This window comes from Sciurus vulgaris (assembly GCF_902686455.1).
Source record: "Sciurus vulgaris genome assembly, chromosome: 8".
NCBI lineage: Eukaryota > Metazoa > Chordata > Mammalia > Rodentia > Sciuridae > Sciurus > Sciurus vulgaris.
The window spans coordinates 48,763,350-48,780,343 of record NC_136468.1 but is presented as its reverse complement, the minus strand read 5'-3'; the positions used below and the strand labels follow the sequence as shown (position 1 = coordinate 48,780,343).

The 16,994-nt window shown below is 33.6% G+C and overlaps 1 protein-coding gene across 5 annotated transcripts in view; it reads right to left on the bottom strand.

Annotated features, from left to right (window-relative positions):
• The window catches only part of SGCE (sarcoglycan epsilon), a 69,687-nt gene that overhangs the window by 9,706 nt on the left and 42,987 nt on the right, over window positions 1–16,994 (bottom strand). For 3 of the 5 annotated variants that reach the window (XM_079151824.1, XM_079151826.1, XM_079151827.1), the window contains 4 exons: window positions 7,829–7,991; window positions 5,255–5,466; window positions 4,285–4,311; window positions 3,335–3,523 (listed from right to left, as the gene is read on the bottom strand). In XM_079151824.1, coding sequence (XP_079007950.1) covers window positions 3,335–3,523; window positions 4,285–4,311; window positions 5,255–5,466; window positions 7,829–7,991 — 591 coding nt within the window. The remainder of the gene's footprint in view (window positions 1–3,334; window positions 3,524–4,284; window positions 4,312–5,254; window positions 5,467–7,828; window positions 7,992–16,994) is intronic. The other 2 variants (XM_079151825.1, XM_079151828.1) reach the window with 1 other exon arrangement.

The window sequence follows — 16,994 nt, the reverse complement described above, 5'->3', positions numbered from 1 at the left end:
ACATTTCTAACCCTTTTTTTATTCTTTGAGACAGTCTCACTGTATTGCTCAGACTGTCCTTGAACTTGTGATCCTCCTGCCTCAGTCTCCTGAGTAGTGGGATTAACAAGCGTGCACCAACATTCCAGCTCTATACAACTCTGAAGGAAAGCTTTGAATGTTCTTGAGTCTTGCTTAGACACCCACAAAAATATTTAGCCATATCCTTATGCCTGAATGTTTCTGGGGTCAAGTCTGAAGACTAAATACAACATCCTGTAGCTGGTCAAGTTATTTGAGAATGATAAATTCAGTACATGTAGTATGACTGTGAATATGTAAAGATGAAACTCAGGCCCTTTTTAGGAAGGGTTAATTAGTAAGCACAAGGCAGCATTATCTAAGCATACACCTAGTTATCAGGTACTGTAATGTGTCATCAAATACAATATCTCATTTTAGTTCTGACAATTCAGTTGCATTCGAATGACCAAAATATTTATGTGTCTACTTGATGCTGAAATAAAACTTTTAGAAAAACAGCTATGTTTTTCAGTTGAAGAGTAAAAGTTGAATTTGTGTAAAGGACAGCTCTGATGAACCTGATACAATAAGTCCCCTATTATCTGGCATGGTTGGAAAATGAGGTTAATCACATATTCTGGCTTATAGGGAGTTACCATAGAGACCATGCACATATTATCCATTTCTAAGAATAAAAGAAAGATAATATACACTCAAAACTGAAATGACACCGAATGTAATTTAATTTTCCTCTGATGAGTCAGACACACTTGATGATCCTGCAGTACCTCAGAATAATCATTGTGAACATCATCAATTATCTATGTACCCTATTTATATAGAAGTGCTAGTTAATGGAGCTTTTCCATTAGCAGAAATCTGAATAATACAAAGGTTTTCAGAACTTAAAAACACATGTATGTTGAAATTGTTGCAAATTCAGTATAACAACCTATTGCATTTGCAAATAGATCTGATCGACATAATGACAGTGTTGATGGGGTTATGGAAGGACCAGGAAGATACATTTGGTTGTAAACTAGACAGGAAATTTTATTTTGCTTGTATATTAGTAAAGCATTGCAAAATCCTATCCACAGGATTCAAAATAATTTTGAAGGAGCTATTCTTATTCTTATATATATGGTTAGAAAGGGTAAAATGATAAAAGTCTTAAATGACAGAAGTCTTAAAAAATGTTAAATCTTTTTTCTCTTCCCTTAAAACTTCATAGCAGGAGAGTTTAATGATTTACAAACATATTCAAGTTCCTCTGCTCATTAAAATAGTTTTGTATTCTATAATTTTTTAGCAGTGTTACTTTGTCAATAGAACCATTTCCCAAACTGTGTTCTTAGAAGAGTTAGCTTAATACCGGCCCTGTTCCATGGATTCATAAAGCACACATAAAATGATCTGAGAATTCCCATAGCTTTAAAAAAATAAAAAAATTTAAAAAAAAATAAAACCTGGTTTCCAAGTATATTTGACCATTTCTTTTTTTTTTTTTTTTTTTTCTGTGCCAGGAATTGAACCCAGGGGCATTCAACAACTGAGCCACATCCCCAGCCCCGTTTTTTTTATTTTTTTTGTCTTGAGATAGGGTCTTGCTAAATTGCTTAGGGTCTCACTAAGTTGCTGAGGCTGGCTTTGAACTTGAGATCCTCCTGCCTCAGCCTCCCAAGCTGCTGGGATTACAGGTGTGTGCCACCATGCCCGGCTGACCATTTCAATTTTAAAGAATATCTATTAGTTTTTCATTGACACTCTAAACAATTTAAGAAATACTACTATTAAAAAAAAAAATAAGGAAAGCCAGTCTTAGCAACTTAGTGAAGACCTAAGCAACTTAGCAAGACCCTGTCTCAAAATAAAAAATAAAAAGCACTAGGGATATGGCTCAGTGGTTAAGCTCCCCTGGGTTCAATTCCTAGTCTCCAAAAAAAGGACATATACCTTTCATTTTGAAAATTAATGATAAAGTAATTCCCAATTTCAAAAAGACAAGTGAGATGGTTAAGTTGTGCATTATTACAATATTCTTGAAATTTTACTAATGATATCCATAATAGAAGGGCAACTAATCTTTAGAGAGCATAGAAATCTCTCTCTTTGATTCACCACAACTAAATTCTGTGAAATTTTCTATGTGTAAGTTTCCCCCACTGTTGAAAAATCTTTATTCACACACACACACACACACAACACACACACACACACACACACACACCTATCCTTTGCCTATGTGACCCTGAGTAAATGATGCTTGAGAGCTTTAGGAAGATATTTATGACATATTTGAATTTCCAAAGTATTTTGGCAAAGTTTATCTAGGCTGACTGTTTACACTATCTATCTCCCTTGTTGATTCTTCAACTACTAGGTGCATTTTACCATATTACAATAAGCATTCTTGATGGAAAATGTACCCAGCCTGGTTTCCAGACACACTTTTAAACCATGTTTACTTTCATATTATATTCCAAGGTGTGTGGGCAGTGGGGAGAGAGAGGAGAGAAAGATATTTTCTGCATATACATTCCATTTATATAGAAAAGGAGGAGGACCTCAAAAGTCAACTTTGTGACTTTTAGTACTCTGGGCAATTGAATTCAAGCAATTTTAACATATGGTTAAAAAAATGTTCTTAAAAATAAATGATAGCTTTACCCTCTATTTCATATCCCAAACTCTAGCTTTGAGGCATAGAAAATTCCTCAGCCTCCTCTCCCACACCCATCCTTTGCACAGTCCTGTAGGCTCTCTAACCACAGACGTTCCAACACTAGACAAGGATTAAGCTAATAAAATATGTTTATAGTTCATATTGAAACTGCTCATTTTGATATACAAGCAGATCACAAAAAAAAACTAAACATCCTTTACCCTGACCCAAAAAAAAAAAAAAAAAATAGATTACATAGGGCTATGACAATAAAAAGAATAAAAAAGAGGAACAAAACCAAATAATTTCCAACATTCTAAAAAAACCATCAGTTTGCTATCCTTTCATACATGGCTCTCTTTTCATAATTAACTCATTGTTAGGCAAACAGACATAATGGTTTAATATCAGTATCAACTTCTTAAACATTAAGGTGAATGTGGTCTTTTTTGGATTACTGACAACAAAAAGGAATTTCCTGAAAGTGTTTCTACAGAGTTTGCATCAAGCCAGTGGGAAGGGTAGCTATATTATCAATGAACTTTTTGTGTTTTCTCTTCCAATTATAAATAAACAAAAGCAAAAGCAAGGAAAGTGCTGGTCTTCATAGACATGAGTGAGCATACGTGGGCACATGAGTCGCTCTGGCTCTGAGACGATACTTACTGCTGTGTTTGCATCAGTGGCATATTCGTGCTATCGTAGCTGTCTGTGTGTAGAGGAGGGATGATCTCCCCAGTTACAGGGTGAAACACAGGAAGTGTCGACAGGGGCCATGCTATCTCTCTGTTCTTGGACATATCTCGAAGCTCCTTGGTAGATTTCTGAATAGCACTGTGATGGACCAATTGGATGCTATGTCAAAAAAAAAAAAAAAAAAGAAAGAAAGAAAAAGAAAAACAACAACAACAACATATATTTAAAATCATATATTAGCCTGATGGTTCATCAATTTTAAAAAGTTATAAAAATGCTTTTTCTTCTAAAATAACAAGACATTTTTGCACTTTGGGCATTCTACAAACTCTCTTGGAAGGAGATACATCTCACATACTTTTAACAGAGCAGAACTGAAAATTACAAACTAATTCTGAAGTAAGTAATCTCAAATTAAACTAAGCTAAGAAGCACTGTGTTAATATTACAGCCCTTAGTAACAAACTAGTTTTCTATTTAGTTTCTACGATTAAGATACAACTACAATAACTTTTATATTGTTGCTTCTGGTGGGGCATTTATAAATACTCACAGAAATTTCATTTTATAGTAGTTATTATTGTAGATTCAGGAAAACTTGTATGAAAGGTCTTTTCATCTGTTCTCTTGTTTATAGAAGTGCAGATTGGGAAATCACATAATATAAATGGCAAGTTAATATTCTGAATCTGAAATATTTTAGGTTTAACTTTTATCTAGGTAAGCTTCGTTTTCAAACCCTTTTTATTTTTAGTTTCTACCCCTCCTAAATATCTCTATTTAGAAAGCAGCTTTCACATTAATGAAATAAACTATGAAAGATGATGAATGAAAAAAAAAAGCATGACACACATGTATGGAGTGTGGTGGGCAACGGAGAAGTGGAAAAAATGATAAAGAACAGGAAAGAAGACACTTACTCTGGTGTTTGCATGTTTCTCTTTTCCCTAGAAACAAAACAAAATTTATGAATTAAATAATAGCATTGATATTTGGAACATTAAGACTATATGCTCATGGGATCTTGCATGATGTGGAAATGCTGACGGTGTTACTTTTAAATGCAACCAGGCAGCATTTGCCACCAGGTTTATGATATTATTTGGATGAATACACACACAGCGATGGAATACTGATGAGAAACACACAGAAAATGAAAAAAAAAAAAATGGAGATTAAGAATCAAGCTCTTGATTGAAATAAATTCTATGACATAATGAAATCAGGCTACATGTAAAAATGGAAGAACTTGTTACTTGCTGCTTTATTAATTTTTTATCCTTTGCTTTGTTACCCTGACTTCCAGATAATCTCAGGAGACTACCTTAATTGACATAGATGTCCTGAAAATACTAACTATTCATGAAGTGAAGACTCATTACTCAAATTTTACATTATTTTCATTAATTTACTCCTAAGCTATTTTTTAAAATATATTTTAAACATTTAGATTGTGTCACCCTGTTTGACAGCAGAATTATTTCAAAAATTCTGACCATCATTCTGATCAAACTAAGACAATTTATTTATTTAAAGTGCAATTACCATGTCAATAGATTCCACAGTCTCTGCTCACAAAAGATGGTTTGTGTATAACCAAAGTATCTAGTCTCAGTTATTCTTGGGACTGTTTTGCCAGCATGAATTTACATCTAGCCTTAATAATTTTTGAATAAAGTAATTATGGCTCCTAATTTGGTTTACTAGACTCAAAACTACTTTAATTCATTTTAAAGGAATAAAGTACTACAGTTTGACTTGAACACAATTTCAATTCATTTATAAAGTATTATAGGAACTAAATGAAACTCTGCTCTTAATGGAATCATCTAGGTTGCTATCTTGGCAGGCTCTCTAATTTTTTTTTTATTAGTGTTTTAAAGTACTCACACGCCTTCCCGTCGGCAGCACATGATATAAGCAAGTATTAGAAAAAGGACCAGTGCTACTGCCGAGGGCACAGCCAGAGTAATTAGGAAATCCGTGTAATAGTCTCTGCTTTTCAAAGAATCAGAAGGGGGTTTGTACTCTCCACCATCAGGCAAAATCCCCTCTCCACGAATCACTTCCTGATAGGTGGACACTTGCTTTGTTTTATCAACCTGATACAAAAGAAGACAATTACACACCAAATTAATAGCTGCAAACATTAATGAGATTTAAGATCTAGACACACCAAAACATTCTTTGACAAATTACCTTAAAAAGCCATCTTTTCCAATTATGTTATCACCTTGAATTTCCAATTATTTATTGGAGTCAGGGAGAGATAATGAATGAAAGTAATAAAGACTTTATCTTGGCCTATTTTCTGCATCCTTCCCTCAGCATATATACATTTACCCCATGTGTATAAATACATAATAAATGTGTGTAATGTAATGTGTGTGATTTTTTTTTCTTTCCTCCAAAGCAGAAGTCTTTTACAGTATTGTGTAAATTTCTTGTTTTCTAATGACAAACGTCTAGTGTAGATGTTAACAAACGACAAACTGGCTGATAAACTGGTATGAAGGTATAGTTTCTCAGGTTAATGAAAGGGGACGAGAAAAGAAAAAAATGAAAAACAAAAGGGACAATTTCCCAAAGTGTTCTTGATCTTTCTGCCATTCAACTGACAGACGTTTTTAGAAAAGACAGTTAATAGAACATGAAACCCATCCAGTGCTATAGTTTTACTAGATTCTATCCCAGGATCAAGAAATGCAGACTTGCATTATGTTAATTTACCTCCATGTTAGCAAAACTGCTTTCACAACAGAGTAGGAGTTAATGATACTATGGTTGTTAAAGGATGCTAAAAAGTTAGCCATGTGAAATTTGTTGCAGCATTTGCTACCAGAAAAAATTGCTGGGGAGAATCACTTATGGTATAATATCCTCTCCCAAAAGACTTCACTTGAAGAATTTTGTTAATAATGCAATGCTTTATTTCTGCCAAGGAATTAATATTCTGTGTATTTTTTAAGAATGGGAACTAAATAACTGATGGATTTCCTTTTCTTTAATCCTGGACATTAGGGTACCTGTTTTCAAACATGACCTTATTGTCTATTGTAAAGTTTAGGTCCCAACTTAAATTCCCTATTTATTATATTTATTAGACTCTTTTATTGAAGCCTTCTGAAATCTTTTGTGGCATATAAACAAACGTGTAAAATTCTAAAAAATGAAAATTCCCAATCTTTCCATTTATAAAGCCTTATGACAAAAACTAAAATCTTCAAAGCGTAAGTCATTTTTAAACTTTCAGAAATTAGATAATATTCCTGCACATCAGCTCACGTTACAATCCCAAGTAAAATGGTGTTGGTAGGGTCTGCCTTCTGACTCTGTTGAGAGTAATCTATTTAAGTTTTGGTGGCAGCTGCTCAGTCCTTCACACCCTTGGATGATTAGCATCCTGACTGAAATATTGAGCTTTACAAACTCAATATTTGCCTCTAAATGTACATAAGCCATGACAAGAAAATAATTTAATTTGATTTAAGAAGGTAAAGGGCATTATTTCTCTACGATGCCAAGGACATGAGAAGAGTAGTCCAGGGCAAAAGGCCACAGGGAGTGCTAAGTGTTGCAACATGAGTAACATGTTCTCCAGTACTGGAGCCTGGCAAGCTGCCTGCAGTGGGCTCTCTAAGACATGAAGTGACAGTTGTGTTTATGTGTCAATAACTTTGTTCAAATGTCAACTTTAAACTTAGACCTAATTCACTCACTGCCAATCATAAAGAGCTGACAAAAGTTAAATCTAAAGGTCACAAAAGAATTAAAACAACGTTGGTAGCTTTTAGTTAGCAGGATCAAAATGTTATATAGAGAGATACATAATACAACTAGTATGCACTTATACAAAAATATTATATACATGAAACCACATTTTTCTAAATCTTATAGTATGCAAATTAAAAAGTGGTATAAAATATAAAAATATTTGATGTTTGTGAATTTATTCTTAAGGCTATCAATAAGATACTAACTTTCCTCACTTGGAATTATTTCTTGTCCCTTGAACTTTTCCTACAATTTGTGTTTCCAGGACATTGATAGCATAATATTGGCTTATTTTTGGATTTATTATTGTCCTCCATTCTCTCCCTCCAAAGTAAGGTGGTGGCAGCAAATTTCAGAAGAGACTTTTTGCACATACCACACTGACTCCATAATCTGTGCTGATTAACAACAACCTGCAAGTCCAACAGGTTCATTTGGACCACCTGCCAAGCTAATCCAGCCTCCGCAACTATTCAAAGGTAGAGTGAGAACAATAGTGGAGATACTCTTTCCTAAATGGAGGCCCTGTCAACGAATTTACCAAATCCTTAAAGTCAAGGAAGTCCACTGCAGTTAACAAAGTAAACCCAGGATTTGTTTCTAAAAGCTATTCAGGTTTTTGTCAAATATAAAGTCCAGCCACATCACTCTTAATTACATTTGCAAAAATAAAATTAAGCAAAAACTCACCAATGAAATTTTGCACCAGTCAATGTAAAACTGAGTACGAAATTTTTTATCACATGTTATTACAGGCTCCATTTCTTGACTGCATCTCAATTGATTCTGTGGATTTTCAACTTCTCGTAAACAAGAAGAAAATGGGACATCCGCACCAACCATGACATAAACACTGTAAAAATGTGAAACACTCAAGTTATCCTTTAAGAAAATTGAAAACACTGAAAAACAATCTCCCCTGAAAGCAGGATTTATCCTTTTGAATTGAGGGATTAACTAGAATCATCCCTAAGGTAAGAGCCTAGGCTTTAAAAGCAGTGATTCATGTAGGGCTTCCTTTCAGTCATTTCTCTATTCAACCAATATTTACTGAGTTCCTTGGTGTACCAGATTCTCTCTGCATTCTACATTAATTTCTAGAAATTTTATTTCAACCTTTTTATTTCATTCAAAATAGTTGTGGGTCATATTCTGATCATGATATTTCATAGACTATTTACACCAAATATTATTCTTAAATTGGTTAGAAAATAACCCTATCACTAAAATAATAAACAATTATAAGTAAACCATCTTTACTTGATTTCATTATATACAGTAATGTGAAATTATATCCCTGGACATATTAGGCTCCAGTCATACTTTGTTATTCTACTCAACAATTCTGTCCACTTTTGCAGTACAAACCCCTAACACTTGGTCTCTTGTGATAAGACCTTCTCAATCTTTAAAGAACTGTTGTTTGGTAACCATAAACAAGAAAAACAAAATTTATATTCTTGGTGTGTATGTTAGCAATTATGAGGAAAGAACTCTACTTAATTGACATGATTTCATAATAAAACAGAATATAGTGGCAGTAGAATTTAAATAATCTTGGAGCAGTTTGAGAATAAGAGATTCTCACTGACTGTTCAAAAGAAAAGGGAAAAACCAAGAATTACTCTAAATAACAATTATTTCTTCTCTTAATGTTATAGCTAATTATAAAGTGAAATCAAACTATTAAAATTGAAGCTGTCCTCTTTGCAGAATTTACAAAATGATCCTAAAATTCATATGAAAATTTCAAGAAATCCAGAGTAGGACAAAAAGAAAAAATATGACTAAGAAAAATAAATTTGCAAGACTTATAGTTACTGATTTGAAAACTTACACACAGCTACAATAATGAAGACAGTATGGTACTGACGTAGAGACACACATGACCAATGAAATGGAATTGAGTCAGAAATATATTCTCATATTTAGTAAACTGATTATCATCACTGACCAAGACAATTCAATGGGGAAAAATCTTTACAACTAATGGTGCTAGAACAACTATATATTCATGTGAAAAAGAATGAAGTTTGACTCCCTACCTCACACCATATATACAAAAATAACTCAAAATAGATCAAAGAAGACTTCTGGTTTCTGATCCAGTAAATAAAAAGCTTGGAAGGCACCACACCATACTAACATCAAATTTAAACACACACACACACACACACACACACACACACACACACACAAAACTGAACCAACTGAAAAATAAACAATCATTTTTAGATCCATAAGAGAAGTGAGGTCACAAGGCGATGGCTACCCCCAAATTTGGAGAGACCAACAGATAATATTCAGAGAATCACAACTTACTGTAGAAGAATCTTGTAAGTTGAAACCTCTGGGGGTACCAGTGCTGGGTAGGAAAACCTGGACTGTAACTAACAGAGGCTCATTGTAGAAAAGTCTGCCAGTGAAAAGCTCCAGGGGGACCCAGTTATTGGAAGGCCCCCTCCCACTGCCACACATACACTCACCCATGTGAGTTTTATCTCCAGGAGCTCTACCAGGTTCTTACAGTAATATTCACAATCTGCTTTTGCTTCCAGCAGGAAGTGAGGAAAAGGGAATTTTAAAATACATAAGACCATTCTGTTCTTCTTAACAAGATCTGCCTTTAAGAACTAAAGTGTAGTTCACATGAGAGGCACAGGTAATATTTACAGCTCAGAGACACAAGCTCATGAAAAAGACTGAGAACTAATCCATGACTATGGAATGCTTCCCCTGCCACCACATCTCATTACTAAAGGCTGTAATTTATATTAGTTCCTTTTAACCCACATTAGTCCAGTTATCAGGAAAAAAATTTAAAAATTTACTAAAAACATAGCTTGAAGGGACCAAATAAACATCAGAACCAGACTCTCAGAGACGTCAGGAATGTTGGAATCATGAGATATGAAATTTAAAACAACTACTATTAATGTGCAAGGACTCTAATGAATAAAATAGATCTGCCTTATAAGAAAATGTTAAAAGAAGTTCATTAGAGGAACAGAAAATGACATAGGTCAGAAACTCAGATCCATATAAAGAAAAATGAAGCACCAGAGAAGGAATAAGTGAAGCTAAAATAAAAACTTTAGTTTTTCTTTTTCTTAATTGATATAATAGATAATAGTTTGTTCAAAATAATAATAGCAACACTATACTCACTTATGTATGCCTAAGTGTGTATGGATGCCTATGTAAGAGCAAAATGATTGATAGCAATGTTACAAGAGAGGTGAGGGAGGAAGAGGAACTATTTTATTATTATAAGATACTTGTACTACTACGAAGTAGTGCAGTGTTACTTGAAAGTGGACTTGAATTAGTTGTACATGTACATTGCAAGTTCTAAGGCAACCACTAAAAAAAGGAGAAAGAGAAGTACAATTAATATGCTAAGAGGAGAGAAAATGAAATCACATAAAATGCCCCATTAAAATCAAAATAGGTAGAAAACAAAAATAAGAAAAAGGACAACGGGCAATAAATAGAAAATAGTAAGAAATATGGCAGACAGTAATTCAGTTAATGGTTATTTTAAATGGCAATGGTCTAAATTCAACAATTAAAAGAGAGATTGCCAGAGATTTTTAAAACAAAATACAATTATAGATTGTCTACACGAAATCTATTTTAAATATAAAAACATATCAATGAAAGTAAATGGATGGAGAAAGGTATGGCCTGCTAATGCTAATCAAAAGAAAGTGAGAATAGGGCTGGGACTATAACACAGTGGTAGAACATGCACTTATTATGCACTGGGTTCAATCCTGAGCAAAAACCAAACAAAAGTAGGAACAGCTTTATTAATTTCAAAGAGAGCAGACTTCACAGCAAGGAAAGTTGTCAGGGGGCGGGGGTAAAAAAGGGTATTACATACTAAAAAAGGCATCAATTCTCCAAAAACATAAAACAATCCTTAATGTATACTGTTTAAATAACAGACTGTCGGGGCTGCGATTATGGCTCAGTGGTAGAGCGCTTGTCTAGCATGTGTGGGGCACTGGGCTCGATCCTCAGCACCACATAAAAATAAATAAAATAAAGGTATTGTGTCCATCTATAACTAAAATTTTTTTTTTTTTTAAATAACAGATTCTCAACATACATGAGGCAAAAACTGAAAAAAACTGCAAGGAGAAATGTATGAGCCCACTACTACAGAGAAATCCATATTCTTCTATCAGAAATGAACACATCCAACAGGTGGAAAATCAGTAAGGACATAGTTAACTCAACATCATCAAGTATATTAAACAGACATCTTTTCAGGGTATGCCATCCAATAATAACAGTGATAAACATTCTTCTCCAGGTCTCATGGAACATTCACCAACATTCTGGGCCATAAACAAGCCTTAACAAATTGAAAAGAATAGATAGCATGAAATGTCTGCTCTCAGATCCCAGTAGAATTAATTAGACATTAAGATCAAAAGATAACTAGGAAATTCTAAAGTATTTGGATATTAAGCAAACACACTTCTAAATATGCATGTATCAAAGAAGAATCTTAAGAGAATTTTTTAATTATTTTGAACTAAATGAATTAAATGAAAATAGAACCAAAAACATATCAAAATTTGTGGAATACAGCAAAAGCAATACTTGGCATGAATTCACAGCATTGAATGTATATATCGGAAAAAAGAAAGACCTAAAATCAATTAGGTAAGCTTTTAGCTTAGGGAACTATGAAAACAACAGCAGGTTAAATCCAAAGTACAGAGAAGAAACAATAAAATTAGAGAAGGAAGTTGGGCATGAAGGCACAGGCCTGTAATCCTATAGACTTGGAAAGCTGAGGCAGGAATACTGCAGTGCAAGGCCAGCCTCAGCAGTTTATCGAGGTCCTAAGCAATGTAGTGAGACACTGTATCAGAATATAAAAGGCTGGGGATGTGGCTCAGTGGTACACTGCCTCTGGGTTCAACTGGCACTATCAAAAAGAAAGAGAGAGAAGAAATTGATGAAATTGAAAACAGAAAATAAATAGAGAAAAATCAAAGAAACACAAAGCTAGTTCTTTGAAAAAAAATAAAAAAGCAATAAGATTGATAATCCAGGAAAACCAAAGAAAGAGAGAGAATTTATAATATCAGAAATAAAGGACAGACATCATTAGAGATTTCATGGGCATAAAATAATCAAATAATAACATGAACAACTCTATACCCACAAATTTGATAATGCAGATGAAATAGAAAATTCCTTGAGAGAGACAATCTGTCAAAACTCATACAAGGATAAATAGACAATATTTATAGGCTTCTATCTAGTAAAGAAATTGAATCAATAATTAATAAGCTTCCAAATAAAAAAGAAACTCAGTCTAGAGGGGTTCACTATTAAATTCTCTCACATGTCTAAGGAAGAAATTGTGCAAATTCTCTAAAATCTCTCCCAGAAGATAGTCAAGAGAATATTTTCTACACCATTTTTAAGGCCTACATCTTAATACTAAAATGAGACAAAGACATTATAAGAAAACTAAAGACCAATACCTCTTATGAAAATAGATACCAAATTCTCAACAAAATATTAGCAAACTGATTTCAATTTTGTATAAAATAAATTATAAACAATGACCAAGGAGTTATGCAAGGTTAGTTCAACAATTGAAAATGAGTTGATATGATTTATCAGATCAGTGGAATAAAGAAGAAAATTTGCACGATCTTATTAATAGATAAAACCATTATATATTAAATAAGCACTATTATTAAGCATGATCCTAGCATTTGACAAATCCAACATTTGACAAAATCCAACATGCATGCATGATAAAAATTTCTCAGTAAGCTAGGAATACAATGGGAACTTTCTCAATTTAGTACAGATTATCAACAGCAAACAAATGAGAACCAAAAATGGTACAACTAACATTATACCAAATAATGAGAAACTCAGATCTTTCCTACCGATATCAGGAACAAGTAAAGATGGCACCTCTAACTACTAGCTTTCAACATCATATTGGAAGTCCTAACTAATGCAATAAAAAAGAAATTAAACGTATACAGATTGTGAAGGAAGAAATAAAACTGTCTTTGTTCAACAGATGAGATGATACAAAGGAACAGATTTTTAAAACCTCTTATAACTAAGAAGTCATTATAGTAGTAAGATTGTAGGATTACAAAGGTTAATATACTAAAGTGAATTATTTTCCTATGAACCAGCATGAACAGGTGGAATTAGAAATTAAAACACATTAGCACTCCACAAAAGTAAATACTTAGATATAACTCTAACAAAATGTATACAAGATACACATGAGTAAAATTATAAAATTCTAATGAAAGAAATCACAAAACTAAATAAATAGAGAGACATTTCATATTCATGGATAGGAAGACTCACCACTGTCAAGATGTCATTCTTCCCTAATTAATCTATAAAGAATTCACCTGATTTTTTTTTTTTTTTTTTTTTTTTTCAGTGCTGGGGATCAAACCCAGGGCCTTGTGCTTGCAAGGCAAGCACTCTACTGACTGAGCTATCTCCCCAGCCCTTCCCCAATCAATCTATAGAGCCGATATAATTCCAATAAAAATCCCAGCAAATTATTTTATGGATATGAACAGACTTATTCTAAAGTTTACAAAGAATGTCCAACATGATATTGAAGTAGAAGAACCAGGTTGGAGAACTGATACTACCACAACTCGAGAATTTCTATAAAGCCACAATAATCAGGATGGTGGTGTACTGGCAAAAGAATAGGAAAATGGTTAATGGTACAGAACAGAGTCCAGAAATAGACTCATATAAAATTGATCTTTTACAAAGGAGTCAAGAAAACACCCTGGAAGAAATCAAGTCTTTTGAACAAATGATGCTGGAATCTGAACTTATGCCTGAAAAAAAAAAAAAAAAAAAGAATCTAGACACAAACCGTATGCCCTTCACAAATATTAACTCAAAATGGATCATAAGTCTAAATATAAAATGAAAAAGTATAAAACTACTAAAGATAACAGGAAAAAATCTATATGCCCTTGAATTTGGTGATGACTTTTTAGATACAATGACCAAAAAACTATTCATGAAAAACGAAGAATTGATAAGATGGACTTCATTAAAATTAAAATTTCTACCCTGCAAAATACATGTCAAGAGAAGGAGAAGACAAGCCACAGCCTGGGAGAAAATATTTGCAAAACACATATCTGGTTTTCAAAAACCCTGTTATTCAAGATACACAAGAACTCAAACAAAAAACAAACAAAAACCTTGATGTAAAAAATGAACCAAAGACCTTAACAGACCCCTCACTTAAGACATATAATGGCAAATAAGCATATGAAAAAATGCTTCACACACATGTCATCAGGGAAATGCAAACTAAAATAACAAGGAGATCCCACTATGTATCCAAATCCAGAACATTGTCAACACCAAATGCTGGTGAGGATACAGAGTAACAGGTGCTTTCTTTCACTGCTGATGTGAATAAAATATGGTACATCCACTTTGGAAGACAGTTTGGTTGCTGCTTACCAAACAAAACATACTCTTACTTTATGAGTCAGTTATCACTCTCCTTAATATTTTACCTAAAGGAGCTGAAAACTTAGGCCCACACAAAAACCTGCACAGATGTCTACAGCAACATTTTTTTATTTGTTCTAATTAGATATACATGACAGTAGAATTCATTTTGACACATCATACATATATGGAGTATAACTTCTCATTCTTCCAGTTGTAGAATCACACCAGTCATGTAATCATAAAAACACATAGGGTAATAATGTCCAATTCATTCTACTATCCTTCCTACCCCCATAACCTATCCCCTCCCTTTACTCCCCTCTGCCTAATCCAAATATTCTTCCTATATTCTTCCTTAGCCCCCAACCCTTATTGTGTATTAACATCCACGAATCAGAGGAAACATTCAGTCTTTGGTTGTTTGGTATTGGCTTATTTTGCTAGCATGATATTCTCCAGCTCCATCCATTTACCTGCAAATGCCATAATTTCATTCTTCTTTAAGGTTGAGTAATATTCCATTGTGTATATATGTACCACATTCATCCATTGAAGGGTATCTAGGTTGGTTCCATAGTTTAGCTATTATGAATTGAGTTGCTATAAACATTGATGTGGCTGTGTCACTGTAGTATGTTGACTTTAAGTTCTTTGAGTATAAACCAAGGAGTGGGAGAGTTGGGTCAAATGGTGGTTCCATTCCAGGTTTTCTGAGGAATCTCTATACTACTTTCCATAGTGGTTGCACCAATCTGCATTCTCACCAGCGATGTATGAGTGTTCCTTTCCCCCCACATCCTCACCTACATTTATTGTTGCTTGTGTTCTTGATAATTGCCCTTCTGACTAGAGCAAGGTGAAATCTTAGAGTAGTTTTGATTTCATTTCTCTAATTGCTAGAGATGTTGAACATTTTTTCATATATTTGTTGATTAATTGTATTTCTCCACCTTGGGACACTGATCAGAGTCTGTAGCAACTTTATTCATAATTGTCAAAACTTAGGGGCAACTAAGATGTCCTTCAGTAGGTGAATAATAAATAAAGTGTAGTACATCCAGAAAATGAAATATTATTCAGTGCTAAGAGAGAATGAGCTATCAAGCCATGAAAAGACATGGAAGAAACTTAAATGCATGTATAAAAGAAACTAATCGAAAAAAGGCACATACTGTATGATTCCAACTATATGACATTCTGGGTAAAGCAAACTAAGGAGACATTAAAAAGATCAACAGTTTCCAGCGGGTAGGGGAGAAAAAAGGATGAAGAGATGAAGCACAGATGATTTTCAGGGAAGTGAGATTACTCTGTATGTTTTTCTAAAGCTGTACATAGGCCATTATATGTGTCCAAACCATACAGTGTACACCACCAAGAGTGAAAACCAGTGTAAACTATGGATTTGGGGTGATGATGTATCAGTTGAAGATTCATCAATTACAACAAACAGACCACTCTGCTGAAGGATGTTGATACTGGTGGAGGCTATGCATGTTGGGGACAGAGTGTATATGGGAAATCACTGTATCTCTGTTTAATTTTTCTATGAACCTAGAAATTCTTTAAAAAAAATATCTACTTAAAATAGATATCAAATACTTAAATATAAGAGTGAAAATTATTAAATCCTAGGAATACAACAAGCATAAATCTTTGTAACCTTGGATCAGGCAATAGTTTCTTAGATATGACATCAAAAACTTCAGCAACAACTGAAAAAACAGATGAGTGAACTTTATCAAAATTAAAATATTTACTGTTTCCAAAAACAATATCAAGAAAGTAAAGACAACTCACAGAATAAGAAAAAATACTTGCAAAACATGTATCTAATAAGAGACTAGTATCTAGAATACATAAAGGTCTCTTATAACTGAAAATGACAAATAATCCTGTTAAAATGGCAAAGAATCTGAACAGACACATCTCTAAAGAAAATATAGGGAAAGATGCTCAACATCATTGGCTACTAGTAAGGCAGAAATTGAAACACAATGAGATACCACTTTATTCCAACTAGTAGAGCTCTAATGAGACCCTGTCTCAAAATAAAAATAAAAAGCATTGTGAATATTGCTAAGTGATAAGTGTCCCTCAGTTCAATCCACAGCATCAAAAGTACAAAAACAAACACCAATGACAACAACAAAATGATAATAGCCAGCACTGGTGAGGATGTGAAGGAATTGGAATCTTCCTACTCTGCTGGTGGGAATGTACACTGGTATAACTGCTTGAGAAAACAGTCTGGCCCCTCCTCCAAAGGTGACATACAAGTTACCATACCACCAAGAGAAATGAAAATAATGTCTACACAAAAACTTGCACATGAATGTTCAAAGCAATATTA